Genomic DNA, 18,493 nt, shown 5'->3' with positions numbered 1-18,493 from the left:
AAATATCTATGCACACCCTCCTGCATCCGTGCACTGCCTCCTGCACCCCAAATATCTGTATACACCCTCCTGCACCCCTGCACCACCTCCTGCACCCCAAATATCCGTGCACACCCCCCTGCACTGCCTACTGCACCCCAAATATCCATGCACACCCTCCTGCACCCCTGCACCACCTCCTGCACCCCAAATATCTGCGCACACCCTCTAGTACCCATGCACCAACTCCTGCACCCCAAATATCTGTGTACACCCTCCTGTACCCTTGCACTGACCCCCCGTGCCCTAAATACCCTCGCAGCACCCCTTTGCACCCCAACCACCACCCTCCAGCACCCAAACACCCACAGCACCCCTGGGCTGCACACCCCAGCACCGCAGCAATGCCTCCCAGCACCCCAAAAGCTCCCACACACCCCTGCACCCCCCAAGTCCTGGCTGCCCCTCCAAGCTCTGAGGGACGCTCAAGGGTGCAAAGCTGGGTGCGTCCCCCCAGCAAGGGAGCCCAGGTGTGTGGGGAGGGTGCAATGTGGGGCCGCGGTGCCGTGGGGCAGAGCGGGGAGGGAGGGTTTTGGGGGGCAGACCCCCCGAGAGGGCTGCAGCGCCTGCCGGGGCACGGGGCAGCGCAACAGTTAAGCGCAGGAGGCTGCGCCGGGGCCGCCGAGGAAGAGGAAGGAAATCTCAGCAGGAACAAGGACAGGGACAGGCCCAGGGCAGGCGCTGGTGACACAGCCAGGACGCGCCGGGAGCACCGGCCGTGGCACCGGGACGAGCACCAGGGACGGGCGCTGGTGGCTCAGAGCACGGCGGGAAGGAGGGAGACGGGATGGAGAAGGCAAGTGCTGCGGCCACTCAGCACTTGGCCAAAACTCGTCCCCATCCCAGTGGGTGTCACCTCTATGTCCCCTGGTGCCAGCCGGGCTGGGACGGACGGACACCCCTGCTCCCTGCAGCCCCCGCAGCCCCCGCCGGGCCAGGAGGAGTTTGAGGGTGAGGAGAAGGATGAGGATGAGGACAAGGACGAGGATGACGATGACGATGAAGACATGGCAGGGGACACCAAGGGCCTTTTGAGCTATGACGACTGCATTGCCCGGCTGCTGGCGACGGTGGCCCAGCTGCACCGGAGAGCCGAGCAGCTGCAGCACCGCATGGGCAGGTACCAGCACACAGCGGCCACGGGGCACCGGGTGCCACCACCGCCCGGTCCCCACCACCTCCGCCCTTCATCACCCTGCAGGGAGGATGAGGAGGGCTGGGAGGGCAGCGTCAGCCTCCCCACCGCCTGCCCGCAGCCCCGGGACCTCGATGGCACGCTCGGCACCGCTGGCAGCATGGAAGGTGGGTGCGCTGTGCCGTGCCGTGGTGCCCCGTGCCGTGCCAGTGGCTGGGACCTGAGCGTGGCCGCCGTCCCTCTCCCCAGCCCACGGCCCCGACCTCTTTGCGGAGCTGCAGCACACCGTGAGCTCGCTGGAGCGCGCCGTCTTCTCCCGGCACCGGTGGGCACCGGCGCAGCCCCTGCCCGGGGAGGAGTGGGCACAAGCGGCCAAGGTGAGCCACACTGGCACGGCCAGCCCAGACGCCACGGCGATGGGCACCGGTGACCGACCCCATCATTCCCAGAGGCTGGAGGAGCTGGACCGGGCACCGGGCTGGGCGGGGAGGGGGATGCACCCACGCCGGGGCCCGGAGGAGGCAGCGAGCGAGGCGCTGCCGGTGGAGGAGGCAGCGGTGGCGGCGGTGGCGGCAAGGAACGCGGCGCTGCGGGCGGCCCTGGGGCGCCGGGACGAGGAGCTGAGCCGGGTCACGGCCTCGCTGCGGGCGCTGCGGGGGGAGCGCGACCGGCTGCAGCAGAAGGTGGGGGCACGGGGGGGAATGGCCCTGGTTCACCCCTCGGGTGCCACCGGCGCAGCCCCTGGGGCTCAGCCCGGTGCTGGGTGCAGGTGCAGGAGCTGCGGGACGCTCTGGCCAAGCTGGAGGAGCTGGGGGGCTCCAGCAGCGACACCCCCACGCTCAGCAGCCCCTCGGGGCAGGGGGAGCCCTGGCTGCCCCAGGTGAGTGTGGGACTGGGGGGGCTGCAGCTGCAGTACAGGGGGGGCTCGGCGGGTGGGATTGGGGCTCTGCCTGTCCCCCCACAGGACCTGCCCCAGGTGAGTGTGGGACTGGGGGGGCTGCAGCTGCAGTACAGGGGGGGCTCGGCGGGTGGGATTGGGGCTCTGCCTGTCCCCCCACAGGACCTGCCCCAGTGCGGCGATGGAGCTCAGCCCCACAGCCCCCTCTCCCCCCAACCCTCCGAGGGGCCCAGCCGGGAGCAGGAGGAGCAGGTGCAGCAGCTGCAGGGGTGAGTGCCCCCCAGCCCCTCGGCGGTGGGGAAACCGAGGCCCGGCGGAGCGGCTGAGCGCGGGTGCTGGCGGTGCCCAGGTGCCTGGGGAGGCTGCAGGAGGTGAACCGGCAGCTGGCGGCCGCGCTGCAGGAGTGCAAGAGCGATGTGGAGCGGCTCAGCATGGTGCTGGGCCAGCACGAGTCCCGCAGCACCGCCCTGCGCCTGGCCCTGCGCTGCAGGTGGGGACACCGGGGACATCGGGGACGTGGTTTGGGGGGGGACAGCCTGTGGTGCCACGCTGAGCCCCTCTCCCTGCAGTGAGCGCTGCGGGGGGGCCTACGCTGCCCTCCTCGATGTGGTGAAGGCGAAGATGGGCAGGGAGGAGGAGGATGGTGCCCATGGCGGTGAGTGGCACTGGGGGGGTGGCGGGGTGGGGCAGATTATGGGGAGGATGCTGGGGGGATGCACGAAGATGCTGGGGGATATCAGGGGATGCAGGGAGGATGCAGAGGGGATGCAGAGGGGATACAGGAGGGGTACCAGGAGGGTGCTGGAGGGATGCAGGGAGGATGCAGGAGGGGTACCAGGAGGGTGCTGGGGGGATACAGGGAGGATACAGGAAGGAATGCAGAGGGGGTACACGAGGGGTACCAGGAGGATGCTGGGGGGATGCAGGGAGGATACAGGAGGGGATGCAGAGGGGATACAGGAGGGGTACCAGGAGGGTGCTGGGGGAATACAGGGAGGATGCAGGAGGGGTACCAGGAGGGTGCTGGGGGGATGCAGGGAGGATGATGGGGATATTGGGGGATGCAAGGAAGGTGCTGGGAGGATGCTGGGGAGCCCCGTCCCCCTGCACACCCCGATGACACACACTGCGGGGGAGACCTGCCTGAACACTGCTTGCCCCTTGCCCAGGAGCCACGGGGGAGCCGGCACCCCATGGATGTGGGTCCAGCCCCACAGCGACGCAGGGGCCGCAGCTCCCGGGGCGAGCGGAGCCGGATGGGCAGGAGGAGAGCGGGGACAGTGGCTCCCCGGGGCTGCAGAGGTACCGTGAAGATGGGGGGTCACAGTGGCTCAGCCGTCCCCGCGGTGGCACCATGCACACCCTACCTGCGTCCCCGTCCCCCCAGCACCCTGGCGCCCCCCGCCATGGAGGAGGGGGCCCTTCGCGAGCACATTCGCCGGCTGCGCGCGGAGCAGGCGGCCGTGGAGGCGTCCCTGCGCGACGCCCCGGTGCCCCCCCGCGTTGGCACCCACCGCGGCGAGGACGCCCGCGCCCGGGCCGAGCGGGTGCTGCGGGATGCCCGAGCCCTCCTGCCCGGCTGGAGGCGGCCGGACAAAGCGGAGCTGCTGCGGGACTTGGCGATGCTCAAGGTGAGGTTCCGGGGCGGGGAATGGGAGCTGGATGCCTGGGTCCCTCCCTGGCTCTCTGCGGGGTCCAGGATTTGAGCAGGGGGTGATGAGTGGTGGGAGGGAGCGGGACCAGGGGACTGGGGCTGTGCCTCAGTTTCCCCCTGCCCCGCCAGGAGGCCATGGCCGACCTGAAGCTCCGGCTGCAGCTGGTGGAGAGGGAGAAGCGGGGTCTGGAGGTGCTGGCGGCCGGGCAGGGGCCGCGGGAGGCCGCGCTGCTCCTGCTGCTCCAGCACCTGCAGCGGGAGCGGGACGGGGGGTCCGGCCGCCCCTCGAGCCCCTCCAGCAGCTCCAGCAGCAGCGAGGAGGTAAGGACAGCGCCCACCTCCCCTTGGGGACCCTCCCTGGGACTGCGGGTGTCCCACCCCCAGTCTCTGCAGGATGCCCAAACTGGCCGGATGGGAGCGGGGGGTCCCCAGCAGCTCCCGGATGTGGAGAGGATGCGGGAAGAGCTGCTCCGCACCCTGGCGCGGTAAGAGCCCCGAGCGCGGTGCCGCGGCGCCGGCGCTGGCGGTGCCGGGCTGGCCGCCACGCGGGTGTCTGTCCCCAGGGCGCAGGAGCTGCGTGGCCGGGCACGGGCGCTGGCGCTGGCCCTGGAGCAGAGCAGTGCCGCCAACCGCGCGCAGCAGCTGCGGTGTCTCACCGTCACCACCGACTTCTTCCAGGCTCACAGGTGGGCAGGGGCAAACACCCACCCCAAAAACGCAGCGCCCTCCTGCACGGCCTGGTCGTGCATCCCCCCTGCCTGCCCCACATGCACGGTCCCTTCTCGCACACCCTAAAAGCCCTGTCCCGTATTGCACATCCCCAATGCGTGGTCCCTACCTGCGCACCCCAAAATTGCCATCCCTCCCTGTACACCCCAAAACCACCGTCCCACCTTGCACGTGCAATATTGCGGTCCCTTCCTGCACACCCCAAAAGCGTGCTCTCTTCTTGCACACCCCCAAAATGCTGTCCCACCTTGCACATTCCTGATGCACAGTCCCTCCCTGCACATCCCAAAATCACAGTCCCATATTGCACGCCCCAAAGCTGCATTTCCACATTGCACGCCCCAAAAGCGCAGTCCTATCCTGCACACCCCAAAACCACGGTCCCATATTGCACACCCCAAAAGCATGGCCCCATATTGCATACCCCAAAAGCGTGATCCTATCCTGCACACCCCAAAACCGCGGTCCCATCTTGCACACCCCAAAAGCATGGCCCTATATTGCACACCCCAAAAGTGTGGTCCTATCCTGCACATCCCAAAACCGCAGTCCCATATTCCACACCCCAAAAGCATGGCCCCATATTGCACACCCCAAAGCTGCATTCCCACAATGGACACCCCAAAAGCGTGGTCCCTTGCTGCACACCCCAAAACCACAGTCCCACATTGCACACCCCAAAAGCGCGGTCCTATCCTGCACACCCCAAAACCGCGGTCCCATATTGCACACCCCAAAAGCATGGCCCCATATTGCACACCCCAAAGCTGTATTCCCACATTGCACGCCCCAAAAGCGCAGTCCCATCCTGCACACCCCAAAACCACAGTCCCATCCTGCACTACCCCAAAACCGCAGTCCTATCCCGCACACCCCAAAACTGCGGGCCCATCCTGCACACCCCAAGACCGTGGTTCCTCCTTGCACACCCCCAAAGCTCGGTCCCCCTGCCCGCGCGGTGCCCGGGGCGCGGTGCCGCGGCGCTGAGTGCGGTGCCCGCAGCGCGCTGGCCCTGGCGTACCGCGGCGCCCGGCGCAAGCAGGCGGCCCAGCTGCGGCGCCTGGAGGTGCAGGCGGGCGCCCTGCGCAGGCAGCACGCCCGGAGGGTGCAGGCGCTGGCCCGGCGGCTGCAGAGCCTGGAGCAGGGGACAAGCGACGGCGAGACCTGCATCTAGGGACACCCCGGCACCCCCAAACAGCCCCGTGCCGGGAGGCGGCTGCTGCATCCCCGGGGAGAATAAAGCGCTGATGCTCGTGGCTCCGCTGACCATGCTATGGTTTGGGTTTTTGGGGGGGTTCAGGCAGATGGGTCCCTGGCTGGGTTCACCCCAGCGGGGCTGGGAACAAAGGCCGTGTCCCCCCCGCCCTCCCCGCTATCTCGTGGCGCAGATGAAGCCATTTCGTTATCCCTGACGTGGGATCAAAGGTGACGGTGGTGGCCGTGGCGGCGGGGGCCCATGCATATTCAGGAGGGAAGAGGAGCAGTGACCCTGCACCGGGGGCAGCCTCGCCGAGCAGGGGGGGTCCCAGCCATGGGGCTGTGCCGAGGGGGTGCCGCGGGGAGCGGGGGCTGAATCTGGCAGCCCAAACCCCGGCACGATGGGGCATCTGGGCAGAGGGAGCCGGGCTGAGCGTGGGTCTCTGGCAGGAGGATGCATGGGGCTGTGGGGCTCAGCCACGCTGCAGGATGGAGGGGAAACTGAGGCACGGAGCTCTAGACGGGCTAAAATGAGGCCTGCATCTCCCTGGAGAGATCCTGCAGCGGAGTTCAAGGCTCAGTGGATCGATATCCAGAGGGGTGGTGATGGAGAGCGCAGAGAGAGGGATGCAGGGATGCAGGATGCAGGGATGCAGGATGCAGGGCTGTGGGATGCAGGGATGCGGGATGAAGGGGTGCGGGATGCAGGGATGTGGGATGCAGAGATGTGGGATGCAGGGATGCAGGATGCAGGGATGTGGGATGCAGGGGTGCAGGATGCAGGGATGTGGGATGCAGGGATGCGGGATGCAGGGCTGTGAGATGCAGGGGTGCAGGATGCAGGGATGTGGGATGCAGGGATGCAGGATGCAGGGATGTGGGATGCAGGGGTGCAGGATGCAGGGATGTGGGATGCAGGGATGCAGGATGCAGGGGTGCAGGATGCAGGGATGTGGGATGCAGGGATGCGGGATGCAGGGGTGCAGGATGCAGGGATATGGGACGCAGGGATGCAGGATGCAGGGCTGTGGGATGCAGGGGTGCAGGATGCAGGGATGTGGGATGCAGGGATGTGGGATACAGGAACGTGGGATGCTCGGCTCTGCCAAGCCCGGCTCATGGGGGGGTCGGGGGCCGTCGGGGGCCGGTGGCGGTGGCGTGGAGGGGCTGACCCGCAGGTTGAAGGTCAGGGCTCTGCGCTCAGACCCCTTTTCAGATTCAAATGTGCTCCTGGGGGCTTTGTGCGGGGTCAAGCTCCACCGAGAGCTGCATGAAAGGGTCGGGGCAGCCGGGGCGGCTTCGACCCTGGGTGCCAGGAGCAGGGGGAGGGCAGGGGGGACCCCGCCGCCACCCCCACCCCAGCTGGACAGGTCCCCCCGCTGCGTCTCGCTGACCCCAGGGCCAGACTGGGTCCCCCCAGGGGCATCGGTGTCCCGACCGTGCCCAGCGGCTATGGGGGTCACTGCTCACCCCACACATTCCCCCAGAAACCTGCGTCTCCCCAGGGAAGGCTCCAGGTGCCAGTTCACAGTCTGATACACCACCATTCTCGCTCACTCCCTGCCTCAGTTTCCCCTCCGTGGAGCAGCGTGGGCTGCAGCAAAGCCCCCAGGTACCCTCGGGTACCCTGGGAGAGCAGAGCGGGTCCCGGGGGGCTACAAAACACCATCCTGGCCGGGCCGGCTGTGCCATGAGCAATGAGAGCGGGAGGTGCGTGATTCACGTCCCCCCTGGGGAGGGAGCGTCCGGCCGTGCCTGGGTGGGGGCCGCAAGATCTGATATCCCAGGAATGCAGGGCAGGGAGCGGCTCCGCGTCAGGGCGGGGGGACCGGGACAAGGGGGACCAGGGGGTCGCGTCTCCTCCAGCCCCTCGGCCGGGCTGGGACCAAAACCGCAGCTCCATGGGAGCGAGAGCCCATGTGTGTACGGTGACCCCTGCTGCTGTTTGCACGCGCGTGTGCACCCCCGTGCATGGGGCTGCGTGTCCCGTGCACACGCGTGTGCAACTCGACAGAGGTGCGCTCGCCGCACGGGCATGCGATGGTGCTCCCTGCACCGTGCCCAGGGTGCTGAGGAGCCACAGCGCAGCCGGCCCAGTGCCCCTTTGTCCTTCCCGGCGGCCGCCATTTGGCCCCACAAGGTCATGGAGCTGCAGGAGGGTCAGGACCCCCCCGGGACCCCCCCAGCCATGAGGGGCCCTTCACCCCCTGCCGGCTCCGGAGCAGCTCCTGCCTGCCCTCGCCACCCCGGCACGCAGACACATGCCCGCACGCCCGCCGGCAGGATCCGGCCACAGGAATGCGGCGCCGAGGAGCCCGGTCAGGGCTCAGCACCCTCGGCACTCGGGGGCAAACTGGGGCTGGAGGGTCTGGCAGCTGCTCCGGGGCCGGATCCTGCCCAAGGGCTGAGAATCAGGGGACTGGCCTAAAACCATGCGGGGGTGCCAGTCCCCGCGGGGGTGCGCTGAGGACAGACAGACAGACAGAGGGAGCCCCTGGGAAGCACCGCTGCTGGCAGCTCCCATGCGAATTCGGGCACGGGCACAGCTGCCTCTTACCGGGATCCCCGTAACCACGTCAGGGCTGGTGGCACCGGCATCTGGCTCTGTGGTGGCACCGGCACCCGGCTCTCCGGTGGCACAGCTGCCAACCTGCACGTTTTGGTAAAGATCCCTCAATCATCCCCCAGCCCAAAGGCTGTGGGGGAGCTGGGGGACACCGCTGCCCCCCGTGTCCAACCAACGGCCAGCCCGGAAACCTCCCCGGGCGCCGCGGGCGCCTCTGCCGTGCCGGAGCCTTCCCAGGGGCGTCGGGGCGGCACGAAACGCGCCGGCGGCTCCCGGGGGCCCTTTTGTGCGGCGGAGGCAGCGGAGCAGCGCGAGGAAGGAGGAATTCCTCCAGAGATCAAACGCCTTCGCCAACTGGACACCAACGTCAAAACAAACACGGCTCCCAGCGCGGGGCCGGGAGCCGTGGGGGGAGAAGATCCAATTTCCTCCTTTGTTCCTGGATTATTATTTTTTGCAGGGGGTGAGGAGGCGGGGGAGCGGCAGGGAAAGGGCCATAAATCACAGGCTGACAGAAGAGAAAGGAGAAACGGGGCTGGCTGCAGGTGGGGGTGACACCCCTGCCTGGACGGGGACCCCCCCAGGCTCAGCCCCTTGGCAGCCGGCGTTGCTCCCCGAGCCCACGGCCGCAGCAGCAGGTACCTGGCGAGCAGAGATCCCTCCAGACAGGAGGAAATGGAGGTTTTATTTATGGCCAGAGCTGTAATCCCTCCACCTCTGCTGCACCCCAGCTCTGGGCTCAGTGCTTTGCTATTGGTTTTTCTTATATCCTGCCCATTTTGCTTTGCCGTAGCCCTGGTGGGGGTGCTGGCCCTGGGTTGGGAATGCCAAGGACGGTGGCGCCAGGCGCCGTGAAGGTCCCGGCGGCACTCGGTCCAAGCCCGTCCCTGCAGCCTGGGCATCACCAGCTGCTCCGCTCGGCACCGGCACCAGCCTGGCCTGAGCTGGGACCACAGCGTGGGGTCCCCCACGGGGACAGGGCTGACCCGAGGACACGCCGGGGGGACAGGGGCGTGTGGGGGGCACCCAGCCCATCCCGCACCCCGCGTTTGTGCCCTGCCCGATGGACTTCGCCCCCGAAGTCAAGGTGAAAGGTGCGCTGCCGGGAGACACCAGGGCCGCCGTGGCACAGCCAGGAGAGTTTGACCTGTGGTTGAAAGGCGAAGGCAGGGTGATACCACCGGGCTGTTCCTGGGTCAAGCACCTTTCTGCAGGGTTTGTTTTTCCGTTAATGATTAGCAGGGCAGCAGCAGGCGGGCGCTGCGCACCCACGGCCCGCGCCCCAGCCCACCCTCGGCTGACAACCTCTTACGGGTCTGACTTGATCAACCACATTACAAACAGATTTTACGGGGCCGCAGGCAGCCAGTCCCCAACCGCATCCCCGTCGCAGGGGCTGTGCAGGGTGGTGGCACCCGAGGGACCCCAAATATCACAGCAGCGCCCCACGGCACGGCCCTCGCGCCCCATGCGAGACGAGGAGCCGCGGCCTCGTGTTGTTTGCGGTAATTAAAGATCCCACTGGGGCTGTCGACAAGAGGAGGGGATTGTGGATGTCAATGCCCACAGCTTGGCCACGGGCCAGGCGCGGGGGAACCGCTTCCCATCCTCCCGCCACGGCCCTGCAGTCCCAAGCGGTAACCGAGCTCTGCCCACGAATGGCAGGGCAGACATGGGGCTTGCTCCTTGTCCCCAAGGGGACCCCAAGGCTCCGTGGTCAATGTGTCCCTTGCCGCACCCTGCGGCTTAGAGGTCACTTGCCGGGGGGGCACAAGGACTACAGGCAGCACCATAGACATGACCACAGCCATGCGGGGCATGGCCCGGCACACCGGGCTCCCGGTGCCGGCCCTGGCAGCATGAGGTGCCACGTGCTCCCGGTGCCACCGAAGGGTCCCCAAAGGGTCGCCGAAGGGCACTGAGGGGGGCAGGGGGCCACATTCAGCCCCCTCCGCTGGCCAAACCGCCGCCTCTATAGCGGCGGCCAGACCGCGGCTTCTCCCTGCCCGTGCCCCGTACCGCACCGGGGCCGTGCCCGGTACCGCACCGGGGTCGTGCGCGCCCCCGCCACCACCGGCCCACGGAGCCGCCCAGCCCCTGCCGTGCCCAGCCCCGCTCCGGTGCGGTGCAGCGGGGCTGCCCCCTCGGCTCCCCCCGGCCCGGTTCCCGGGGGGCGGCCCCGGTGCTGCGGCGCGGCCGGGGCCGGGGCAGGACCCGGCGGGCGGCGAGCGGAAGGGGAGGAGGACGGGGAGGAGCATCCAGGGCGGCCACCGCGGCAGCGGCTGAACTTTGCTCTTTCGCGGGAGGCGGGGAGAGCCCCGGGGCTCGGCGGAGCGGGTCCCGCCGGTCCCGGACCGGGCTGCATGCAGCGGCGGCGGCGGCGGGGCCCGTAGGGGCGAGGGCGGGCCGGGCAGCGCCGCCTCCTCCTCCTCCTTCTCCTTCCCTGCCGGTGCCGCGGAGCGGAGGAGCCACCGGGGGCGGGCAGCGGCGGCCCCGCATGCGGCCGAGCCCCGGGGCGGCCGCCGCGCCCGGAGCCGCCGCTCCCCGCGGGGGGATGCGCCGCGCCCCGCTCCCGCCGCCGCAAAGTTTCCGCGGGGCCCCCCCGTTAACGGGGAGGCGGCAGGGAGCCCTGGGATAGAGAGAGGGAGGGAGGAGGGGGGGGGAACAAAACAAAACAAAACCCATAAAAATCCCAAACCGGCCGCCGCCCCCCCCTACAAAAAAAAACTTGCTCAACTCGTTCCGGGAGGCGCCGGGCGCCGCGTACCGGGCGCCGCTCCATGCGGCGGCGGGGCCGGCGCTGAGCCCCGGGGCCGCGGAGCCATGGCCATGGTGACCGGGGGCTGGGGCGAGCCCAACGGCGGCGGCGGCGGCGGCGAGGAGGCGGCGTCCCCGGCGGGCGGCGGCAGCGACGCGGAGCACGGCGAGGAGGAGCGGGCCGGGGCGCCGGTGGACTGCGTGGTGTGCGGGGACAAGTCCAGCGGGAAACACTACGGGGTCTTCACCTGCGAGGGCTGCAAGAGCTTCTTCAAGCGCAGCATCCGCAGGAACCTCAGCTACACCTGCAGGTAGGGCCGGGGGGGGCTCGGGGAGGGGGTCCCGGGGGTGGCAGAGCCACGATTGGAGCTCTGGGGGTGGCCCCGGGGTGTCCCTGGCGTGGCTCTGCAGTGGCTCTTGTGCAGCTCCGCGCTGGCCCTGCTGTGGCTGCGTGCTGGCCCCACTGCAGCACTAACGGGCCACGATGCAGCTGCATGGGGTCCCCCAGCGTGGCACGGGGTCCCCCAGTGTGTCACAGTGTCCCCTGGTGCAGCATCCTCGCTGCTCTGCACCCCACATGAGCAGCCCCTCTGCCCGGTGCATCCCGGATGCCCCGGCTGCCTCGTCCGCTGGGCCGCGGGGCACAGCCGGTGTCCAGGTCCTCGTCATGGCCCAGCTCTGCTCCGGCATTAATTGCTTTCCAGACTAATGCCTCAAAATGCGCCGTGACTGTGAGTCCCTTTGGTCACAGCCGTTGTACCCAGAGACAGCACCAGTGCGGCAGTGAGGACAATTTTAACCGGAGGTGTCACCAGCCCGGCATGCCACGGGTGCTGGGGAGAGGGGCCGCAGCCCCCACCGGCCCCCACGCTTGGGCCAGCGCTGCAGCAGATCCAGACCCACCAGCAGGACCGGGGTCTGACCCCTGTGAAGTTTGGGGCTGCGAATAACTCCGGAGTTTCTGCTGGCTTGAAAGGAACATCGGGCTGGCAGGGACGCGTGGGGGACCCCGGCTCTGGGCTGAGCCCAGGGAGGTAAATGTGGACATAGGGGCTCGCTCACAGGTCTGGATCCGCGTGCAGATGCTTCAAGCAGCGTTTGCTAAACCAGCGAGGGTGCTGCAAGGATGGCACCCGCATCCCAGCCATGGTTACCCCACAGCCAGGCTGGGAATGGGCACCCCACCTCTGCACCCCGCTTTCTCCCCACTCAAGGGAGTCCGGCTGCTTCGGGCTTCATCCGCCCCGGGAAGGGAAGGGGCAGCGCTGCTCCTGCGCTGGGAGCCGTCTCCGAGCTGCCTTGCTCTCGTTTGGGCGGCCTAGATTCGTCCTCCCCCATGCGCAGCATCTCCTCTCCCGGCAGCTCCCGGCACCGGCGCTGCCGGGTCCTGGCTGACGTCAGCCGAGCCGCTCGTGGCCGCGGAGCTGCCGCTGTGGGGCTCAGCGTTCGGTTCCCGGTGCCCCCGGTCCTGCAGCATCCTCCCCGTCGCCTGCCGCGGATGCAGCGTGCGCGGGGGCAGCGTGCGCGTCACCCCCGGCCCTGCCTCAGTTTCCCCATCTGATGAGCAGGGTCTGGTTGGCGGACTCGGCCAGGCGGCTGTTTGGGATTAATGGTTTGAAGATACATCTGGCTTTTGAGAAATTCCAGTTTCCTGGAAACAAAGGAAAGGCCAAATCGGGGCTCTGCGTCCCAGATGCTGCGGGGGTGGTGGGGGGTGCTTGCTGGGCTGTGCGCATCCAAGATTTTACCCTGTGCTCGTCACTGGGACCTGGGCACCTACTTCAGGTGGTTTGGTTTGGTTTGTTGGGTTTTTTTGCCCCACTTTGCCCTGGGAAGTGGTTCAGTGCCATAGAAAAATGTGTGTTTTCCAAGTAGGGAGTAAAGTGTTGGAGGGGCCGGGAACAATGCTCCCCCGGCATCTGCTTTGTTCCAGGAGTCAAAAGCAGCACCGAGCCAAGATTGCTCTAATTTGAATATTAAAAGTGAGTTGGATTCAGTTTAGTTCTTGCACTAAATAATTACATGTTCTAATTACATAATTAGCACAGTATACGCCTTTTGTATTCTCACAGTTTCCCAGGTCGCTGCAGCCCTGTCAGTTGGGAAACTCGCTCTGAGCTGCTGGGGGGAGCCGGGCTGATTTTGGGGGGTTTTCCTGGTGCTGGGGGACGGTGCCCAGAGGCCGCGGTGAGGGTCGGCTGGGCGGCGGGTTCGGCCGCGGTGCCGCGGCGCGGGCGGCTGATGAAGATGTACCGTGACGTTCTGATGAGCGATCGCTTCTCCGCTGGAAGAACTTTTTCCTATCAGCAACACGTTTGAAAATGTGCAAAGCGCAGCGGTGATGTTCGGGGTGAATTAATGCGGGCTGGAGCGCGGCGGGAATCCCCGCCTGCCTCGCCTCTGGAGCCGTGTAGGGACGAGGAGATTCGTGTCAGGATTGCCAGGCAGAGCCGAGCTGCTGCCGGACGCCGGCCCTGCCCGCGCCTCCCTGCCTGCTGCTTTATGCACCTTAATTTATCACTATTTTGCCGAAAATCCCCTTTTCTCCCCGTTTGCTGCGGCAGCTTTGGGTGGGATGCGAGCACCCAGTTTCCCGCTGCATCCCCTAGGACAGCGAGTGACCCCAGGAATTGGGGATGGGGGGTTTGGATGATAACGATGCCATTCGGGAATGTCTCTGGTATCCTGTCTCTCCCCATGATGCCGCATTAGCAGAGGTCAGCGGCTGCTTTTGGTGGCAGCCGGTGCCCCACGCTGTGATGCCAGGGCTAGCGAGCGCCCGCGGCTCCTTGCCAGGGAATGGCCATGGTGCCCTTGCAATCTCCAAGGTTGCTCAGGGGGTGAAGCATCCCCTGGCCGGTGCAGACCCCACGGCACTTACCGTGGCTCCGGAGCCGCCGGATTTTGCTTTGCAAAGCAAGCGCGGACATGGGGGCCATGCCATTGCCATGGGGACACCTGCAAGCACTCGGTGCCCAAGGGGCCACGGGCTCAGCTGCCCCAGCCCATGGGAAGTAGTTGAAATTCCTTCCACATCTGGCAGGGTGGCCGGGGGCTGCTCAGCTGCGTCCCCCCCGCGTGCCAGGACACGGCACATGGCACCGCGGCACCGTCCCTGCGTGTCCCCGCGGGCGGGGGTCTCTGCAGCCCCGGGCATCGCCGGCAGCGCGAACCGGCAGCCCCCGCTGGAGGAAATCGCCGTTTCCATAGCATCTGTGTGCTGCGGGCAGCGCCGTGTCTGCGCGCCGTGGCACGGCCGCCGTGCCCGGGGGCGGCGCGGGGGTGGGCGGCCGAGCAGCTCAGGGGGCGCAGGGACCCCCGCCAGCGTCGCATTGTTCCTCCCCAGACCCTCATCTTGCCCGGTCCTGCCCGCAGGTCCAACCGCGACTGCCAGATCGACCAGCACCACCGCAACCAATGCCAGTACTGCCGCCTGAAGAAGTGCTTCCGCGTGGGGATGAGGAAGGAAGGTGAGGCCAGCGCCCTGGGGACAGGGGATGGTCCCCAAGGGGTCCCGGTGAATCCCGCAGCTGCTCCCGGCATCCCCTGTGCTCTCCTACCTCTCTGGGAACACTGTTTGCACCAAACCCCCTGTTTGCTCCTTTTTTCTTCTTATTTTCCGCCTCGAATGGCCCTCGGCGCCGGCAGCGCAGGTGGTGTTTGTTTGGAAAAGCCTTGAGCTGATAAGGTGACACACCTGGTGCCGGGACAGCGCCGGCGCCGCAGGCGCGGTGCAGGTCACCTGGAACGAACAAATCCCCGTGCAAATGCGCTTTGCTCCCCATCGCCTGGGGGTGCAAACCCCAAAAGCTTCCCAGGCTGCTGCAAGGGTTTAGCCCAAAATCGCAAAGCCCCGCGGCGCACGCGTGGGGATGGAGGTGCCGGGCTCTGCCGCGGTGCCGGGGCTGCGTGGCCGCAGGTGGCATTAACACGAGGAGCCGGGGGGAAGGATACTGGAAGCAGGACAGTAATTCCCTCCTTTCCAGAGGAGTCGAGATGGCATTATTGCCACTTAGCATGATTTAGAGCTCTCATTTAAGTGGCTCATGAACAGCCCATAAATTAATTACTAGGGACTGAGCAAATAGTGGGCGCTAATGGGAGAGGGAGGGGGAGCTGAAAAATGGCTCTCCCTGAATGCAATTAGGAAGGGGAGTGCCCCAGGGTTAACGACGCTTCCAAGATGGACGTTTTATTTGCAAATAAATGATCGCGGCTGTGCGATGACCTTGGGCAGCGGCCGCCCTGCTCCGCTGCGGCCGCGCTGGCACGGCCAGGTCCTTGCAGAGGAGGAGGTGACACGGACCCTGTCCTGGCACTGGCTGTGGCCAAGCGACCGCGCTGGCAGCCTGGGAGCTGAATCACTGGGATGCTGAATACATGGGCTCAGAGCTCACGGCACCCACCGCCTCCCTCTCCCCAAAAGCCGCTCGGTGTTCCTTGGGGTGCCAGGGTGCTGGGTGGGAGCATCCCCGTCCATTCTCACCCCACACGGGGCTGGGGAATCCTGTGTGCCCCCCGGGGTGGGATGGGGGAGGCAGGAGGATGTGGGATGTGGATGCATGGAGACTCCTCCTCTCATAGAATCATTCAGGATCATGGAGTCCAACCATTACACCAGCCCCATGTCCCTGAGAACCTCATGTCCGTCTGTCCAGCCCTCCAGGGATGGTGACTCCAGCACTGCCCTGGGCAGCCTGTTCCAATGCCCCACAGCCCTTTGGGGAAGAAATTGTTCCTAAATCCAACCTCAACCTCCCCTGGCGCAACTTGAGGTCATTTCCTCACTAAACCCCCCAGGTCCCTCAGCCGCTCCCATCCCCCTTATGCTCCAGCCCCTTCCCTTCTCTCAGCCCGCTCCAGCATCTCAAGGGCTATGAGATGCCCCCAAAACTGACCCAAATATCCTCCTCTTCCCCCCACAGCTGTGCAGAGGGGCCGGATCCCCCCCACCCACTCCAGCACCAGCCCCACCACCATGCCCAGCGGGGAATACTTCAACGGGCAGCCGGTCTCAGAGCTCATCTCCCAGCTCCTGCGCGCCGAGCCCTACCCGGCCGCCCGCTACGGCTCGCAGTACGCGCAGCAGGGCAGCGTCATGGGCATCGACAACATCTGCGAGCTGGCCGCCCGCCTCCTCTTCAGCACGGTGGAATGGGCCCGCAACATACCTTTCTTCCCCGAGCTGCCCGTCTCTGACCAAGTCGCCTTGCTCCGGCTCAGCTGGAGCGAGCTCTTCGTGCTCAACGCGGCGCAGTCGGCGCTGCCGCTGCACATGGCCCCGCTGCTGGCGGCCGCCGGCTTCCACGCCTCCCCCATGTCGGCCGACCGCGTCGTCTCCTTCATGGACCAGATCCGCATCTTCCAGGACCAGGTGGAGAAGCTCAACCGGCTCCAGGTGGACTCGGCCGAGTACAGCTGCCTCAAAGCCATCGCGCTCTTCACGCCGGGTAGGTTGGCTCTGTCCCCCCGAGCAGCATCAGCACCCCCATTTACCTGGGAGTTTGGGGTCCAGGGAGCATCGTGTGGCCGAGCCCTCGTGCCCTGGTGCTTTTCTGCCCGTGGTTGCAGCATCCCAGCTTGTCCAACTGGGTGCGGGGGTGAGCTTCCCAGCGTGATGGGAATGGGACCAAATACCCCCTGTGCACCCCGGGGTGGGTCTTGGGGAGCCCTGTCCCTTGGTGTGTCCCTGCTTATGCCCCAGAGGTGCCTGGTCCTTCCTGGGGGGGGATGAGCCTGCAGCAGCCGGGCCGGTCTGAGCCGTGATCTCGCACCGTGCTGCACCTGCATCCCTCATTTATGGAATAGAATAATTATAGAATAATAGAATAATTTGATTGGAAGAAACCTTCGGGATCATGGAGTCCAACTGGCACTGCCCCATGTCCTGAGAACCTCCTGTCCGTCTGTCCAGCCCTCCAGGGATGGTGACTCCAGCACTGCCCTGGGCAGCCTGTTCCAATGCCCCACAGCCCTTTGGGGGAGAAATTGTCCCCAGATCCAACCTCAACCTCCCCTGGCACAACTTGAGGCCGTTTCCTCTGCTCCTGGCGCTTGTTCCTGGGGAGCAGAGCCCGACCCCCCCTGGCTCCAAGCTCCTTTCAGGCAGCTGCAGACACTGACCCATCTCCGTGTCCCCCTTACAGACGCCTGCGGCCTCTCGGACCCGGCGCACGTGGAGAGCTTGCAGGAGAAGGCGCAGGTGGCCCTGACCGAGTACGTGCGCTCGCAGTACCCATCGCAGCCCCAGCGCTTCGGGCGGCTGCTGCTGCGGCTGCCGGCGCTGCGGGCCGTGCCCGCCGCCCTCATCTCCCAGCTCTTCTTCATGCGGCTGGTGGGGAAAACCCCCATCGAAACGTTAATCAGGGACATGCTGCTGTCCGGGAGCACCTTCAACTGGCCCTACGGGACAGGGCAGTAGGGGATGGACCCTCTTCCCTTGGGGACACGCAGCAAACGGACCTGGATTCCCTCCCTGGGGGCCCCGAACTGCGACATCCCCCCCGTCCCACAGCATCCCGCAGCTCGTCCGTCCCCCCGAAAGTAGCGGGGTCGCGGCGTCGACCTCCGAAAGCCGAAGGTACTGGCTGTGCCGCCGCTGTTGGACACCGAATTCTGCTGTACCCCCCTGAAGCGGAGCTCCCAGCCCCTCTGGTGTCCCCCCCGGGGACCTCGGAGCATCCCCGGGGCTGTGTCCCTGCGTCGGAGCTCGGGGAGGGGGACACCAGGACACCGTTCTCCAGCTGCCCCTCCAAATCTGAACGTCAGATGATGGGAGGTCAGACCAGCCGGGACCCTCTGCCCCCCCAGCCCCCCGGGCCACTTCCAGCCTCAAGGACTGAAGGACCAAGCTTGGAGCAGCCGATTTTTGGGGACCTGGTCCCAGAGCCCCCGCAGCACTTTGCAGTGAAGCATCTCCACTGTTGGGGCACAGGGAGGGGATGGGGGGGGGGGGAGTGCAAACCAAATGGTCCTTTATTTCTGTTTTTGGGTGCTGCACAGCACCCAGCCCTTCCCCACTGCCTCAACCAGTGCTTTGACCCCCCCAGGACTGGCTCCAGCATCCCCACCCGGGGAGGTGGGTGCCAGCATCCCCCTCCCCACCCTCGCTGTGTTCCTGTGCCTCATTGTTTTCTTTTAAGCCAGGTTTGGGGCAGAAAAGAGGTGTTGGGGGGCCCAAAATTGGGCTGGAAAGGGGGTGATGCTGCCACGGGGTGGTGGGGTCCTTGTCCCCAGGGCTGAGCCGTGCTGGATGAAGGGACATAGGGTGGGATGGGGGACACCCCCCGCCTCTGGGCTCTGCTTCTTGGGGGCAGGTTGAACCCAGGGGGGAATTTGTCATTTAGACTGATTCACTGAAAATATAATCCTTGTTCAATGATACTAAACAAATTAACTGAAGTCAATAAAAAGATGTTTCTTACAACGCTGGGGATCGGTTTATCCTGCAGCGACACTCAAGCCCCTTCCAGGGGACCGGGGGGAGATATAATCCCCCCAAATTAAGCCCTATAAGTA

General features: G+C 66.4%; 2 protein-coding genes across 2 annotated transcripts; both read left to right on the top strand.

Moving 5' to 3' along the window:
- The first annotated feature begins 570 nt into the window (after positions 1 to 570).
- USHBP1 (USH1 protein network component harmonin binding protein 1) lies at positions 571 to 5,721 on the top strand. The gene is made up of 15 exons (XM_065858380.2): positions 571 to 835; positions 954 to 1,159; positions 1,241 to 1,341; positions 1,424 to 1,551; positions 1,624 to 1,857; positions 1,944 to 2,054; positions 2,235 to 2,341; positions 2,422 to 2,562; positions 2,642 to 2,727; positions 3,242 to 3,374; positions 3,460 to 3,703; positions 3,856 to 4,047; positions 4,120 to 4,211; positions 4,290 to 4,412; positions 5,458 to 5,721. Exons 1-15 carry the CDS (start codon positions 827 to 829, stop codon positions 5,627 to 5,629), a joined length of 2,079 nt encoding a protein of 692 aa, XP_065714452.2. The 5' UTR covers positions 571 to 826; the 3' UTR covers positions 5,630 to 5,721.
- A 4,771-nt stretch (positions 5,722 to 10,492) lies between these two features.
- NR2F6 (nuclear receptor subfamily 2 group F member 6) lies at positions 10,493 to 18,401 on the top strand. The gene is made up of 4 exons (XM_065858467.2): positions 10,493 to 11,286; positions 14,351 to 14,445; positions 15,901 to 16,425; positions 17,122 to 18,401. Exons 1-4 carry the CDS (start codon positions 11,042 to 11,044, stop codon positions 17,394 to 17,396), a joined length of 1,140 nt encoding a protein of 379 aa, XP_065714539.1. The 5' UTR covers positions 10,493 to 11,041; the 3' UTR covers positions 17,397 to 18,401.
- The last annotated feature ends 92 nt before the right edge of the window (positions 18,402 to 18,493 follow it).

Source organism: Patagioenas fasciata, chromosome 27 (genome assembly GCF_037038585.1).
Source record: "Patagioenas fasciata isolate bPatFas1 chromosome 27, bPatFas1.hap1, whole genome shotgun sequence".
In the NCBI taxonomy this organism is placed as follows: Eukaryota; Metazoa; Chordata; class Aves; order Columbiformes; family Columbidae; genus Patagioenas; species Patagioenas fasciata.
The sequence above is the reverse complement of the archived record's forward strand: the minus strand, read 5'-3'. Positions and strand labels throughout refer to the sequence as shown.

Coding starts and splice junctions, on each gene's coding strand:
- USHBP1 (XM_065858380.2), top strand. Junction 3,704..3,855: donor GGGACTTGGCGATGCTCAAG/GTGAGGTTCCGG, acceptor CTGCCCCGCCAG/GAGGCCATGGCCGACCTGAA. Junction 4,048..4,119: donor GCTCCAGCAGCAGCGAGGAG/GTAAGGACAGCG, acceptor CAGTCTCTGCAG/GATGCCCAAACTGGCCGGAT.
- NR2F6 (XM_065858467.2), top strand. CDS start 11,042: ATGGCCATGGTGACCGGGGGCTGGGGCGAGCCCAACGGCGGCGGCGGC. Junction 11,287..14,350: donor AACCTCAGCTACACCTGCAG/GTAGGGCCGGGG, acceptor TCCTGCCCGCAG/GTCCAACCGCGACTGCCAGA. Junction 16,426..17,121: donor CATCGCGCTCTTCACGCCGG/GTAGGTTGGCTC, acceptor TCCCCCTTACAG/ACGCCTGCGGCCTCTCGGAC.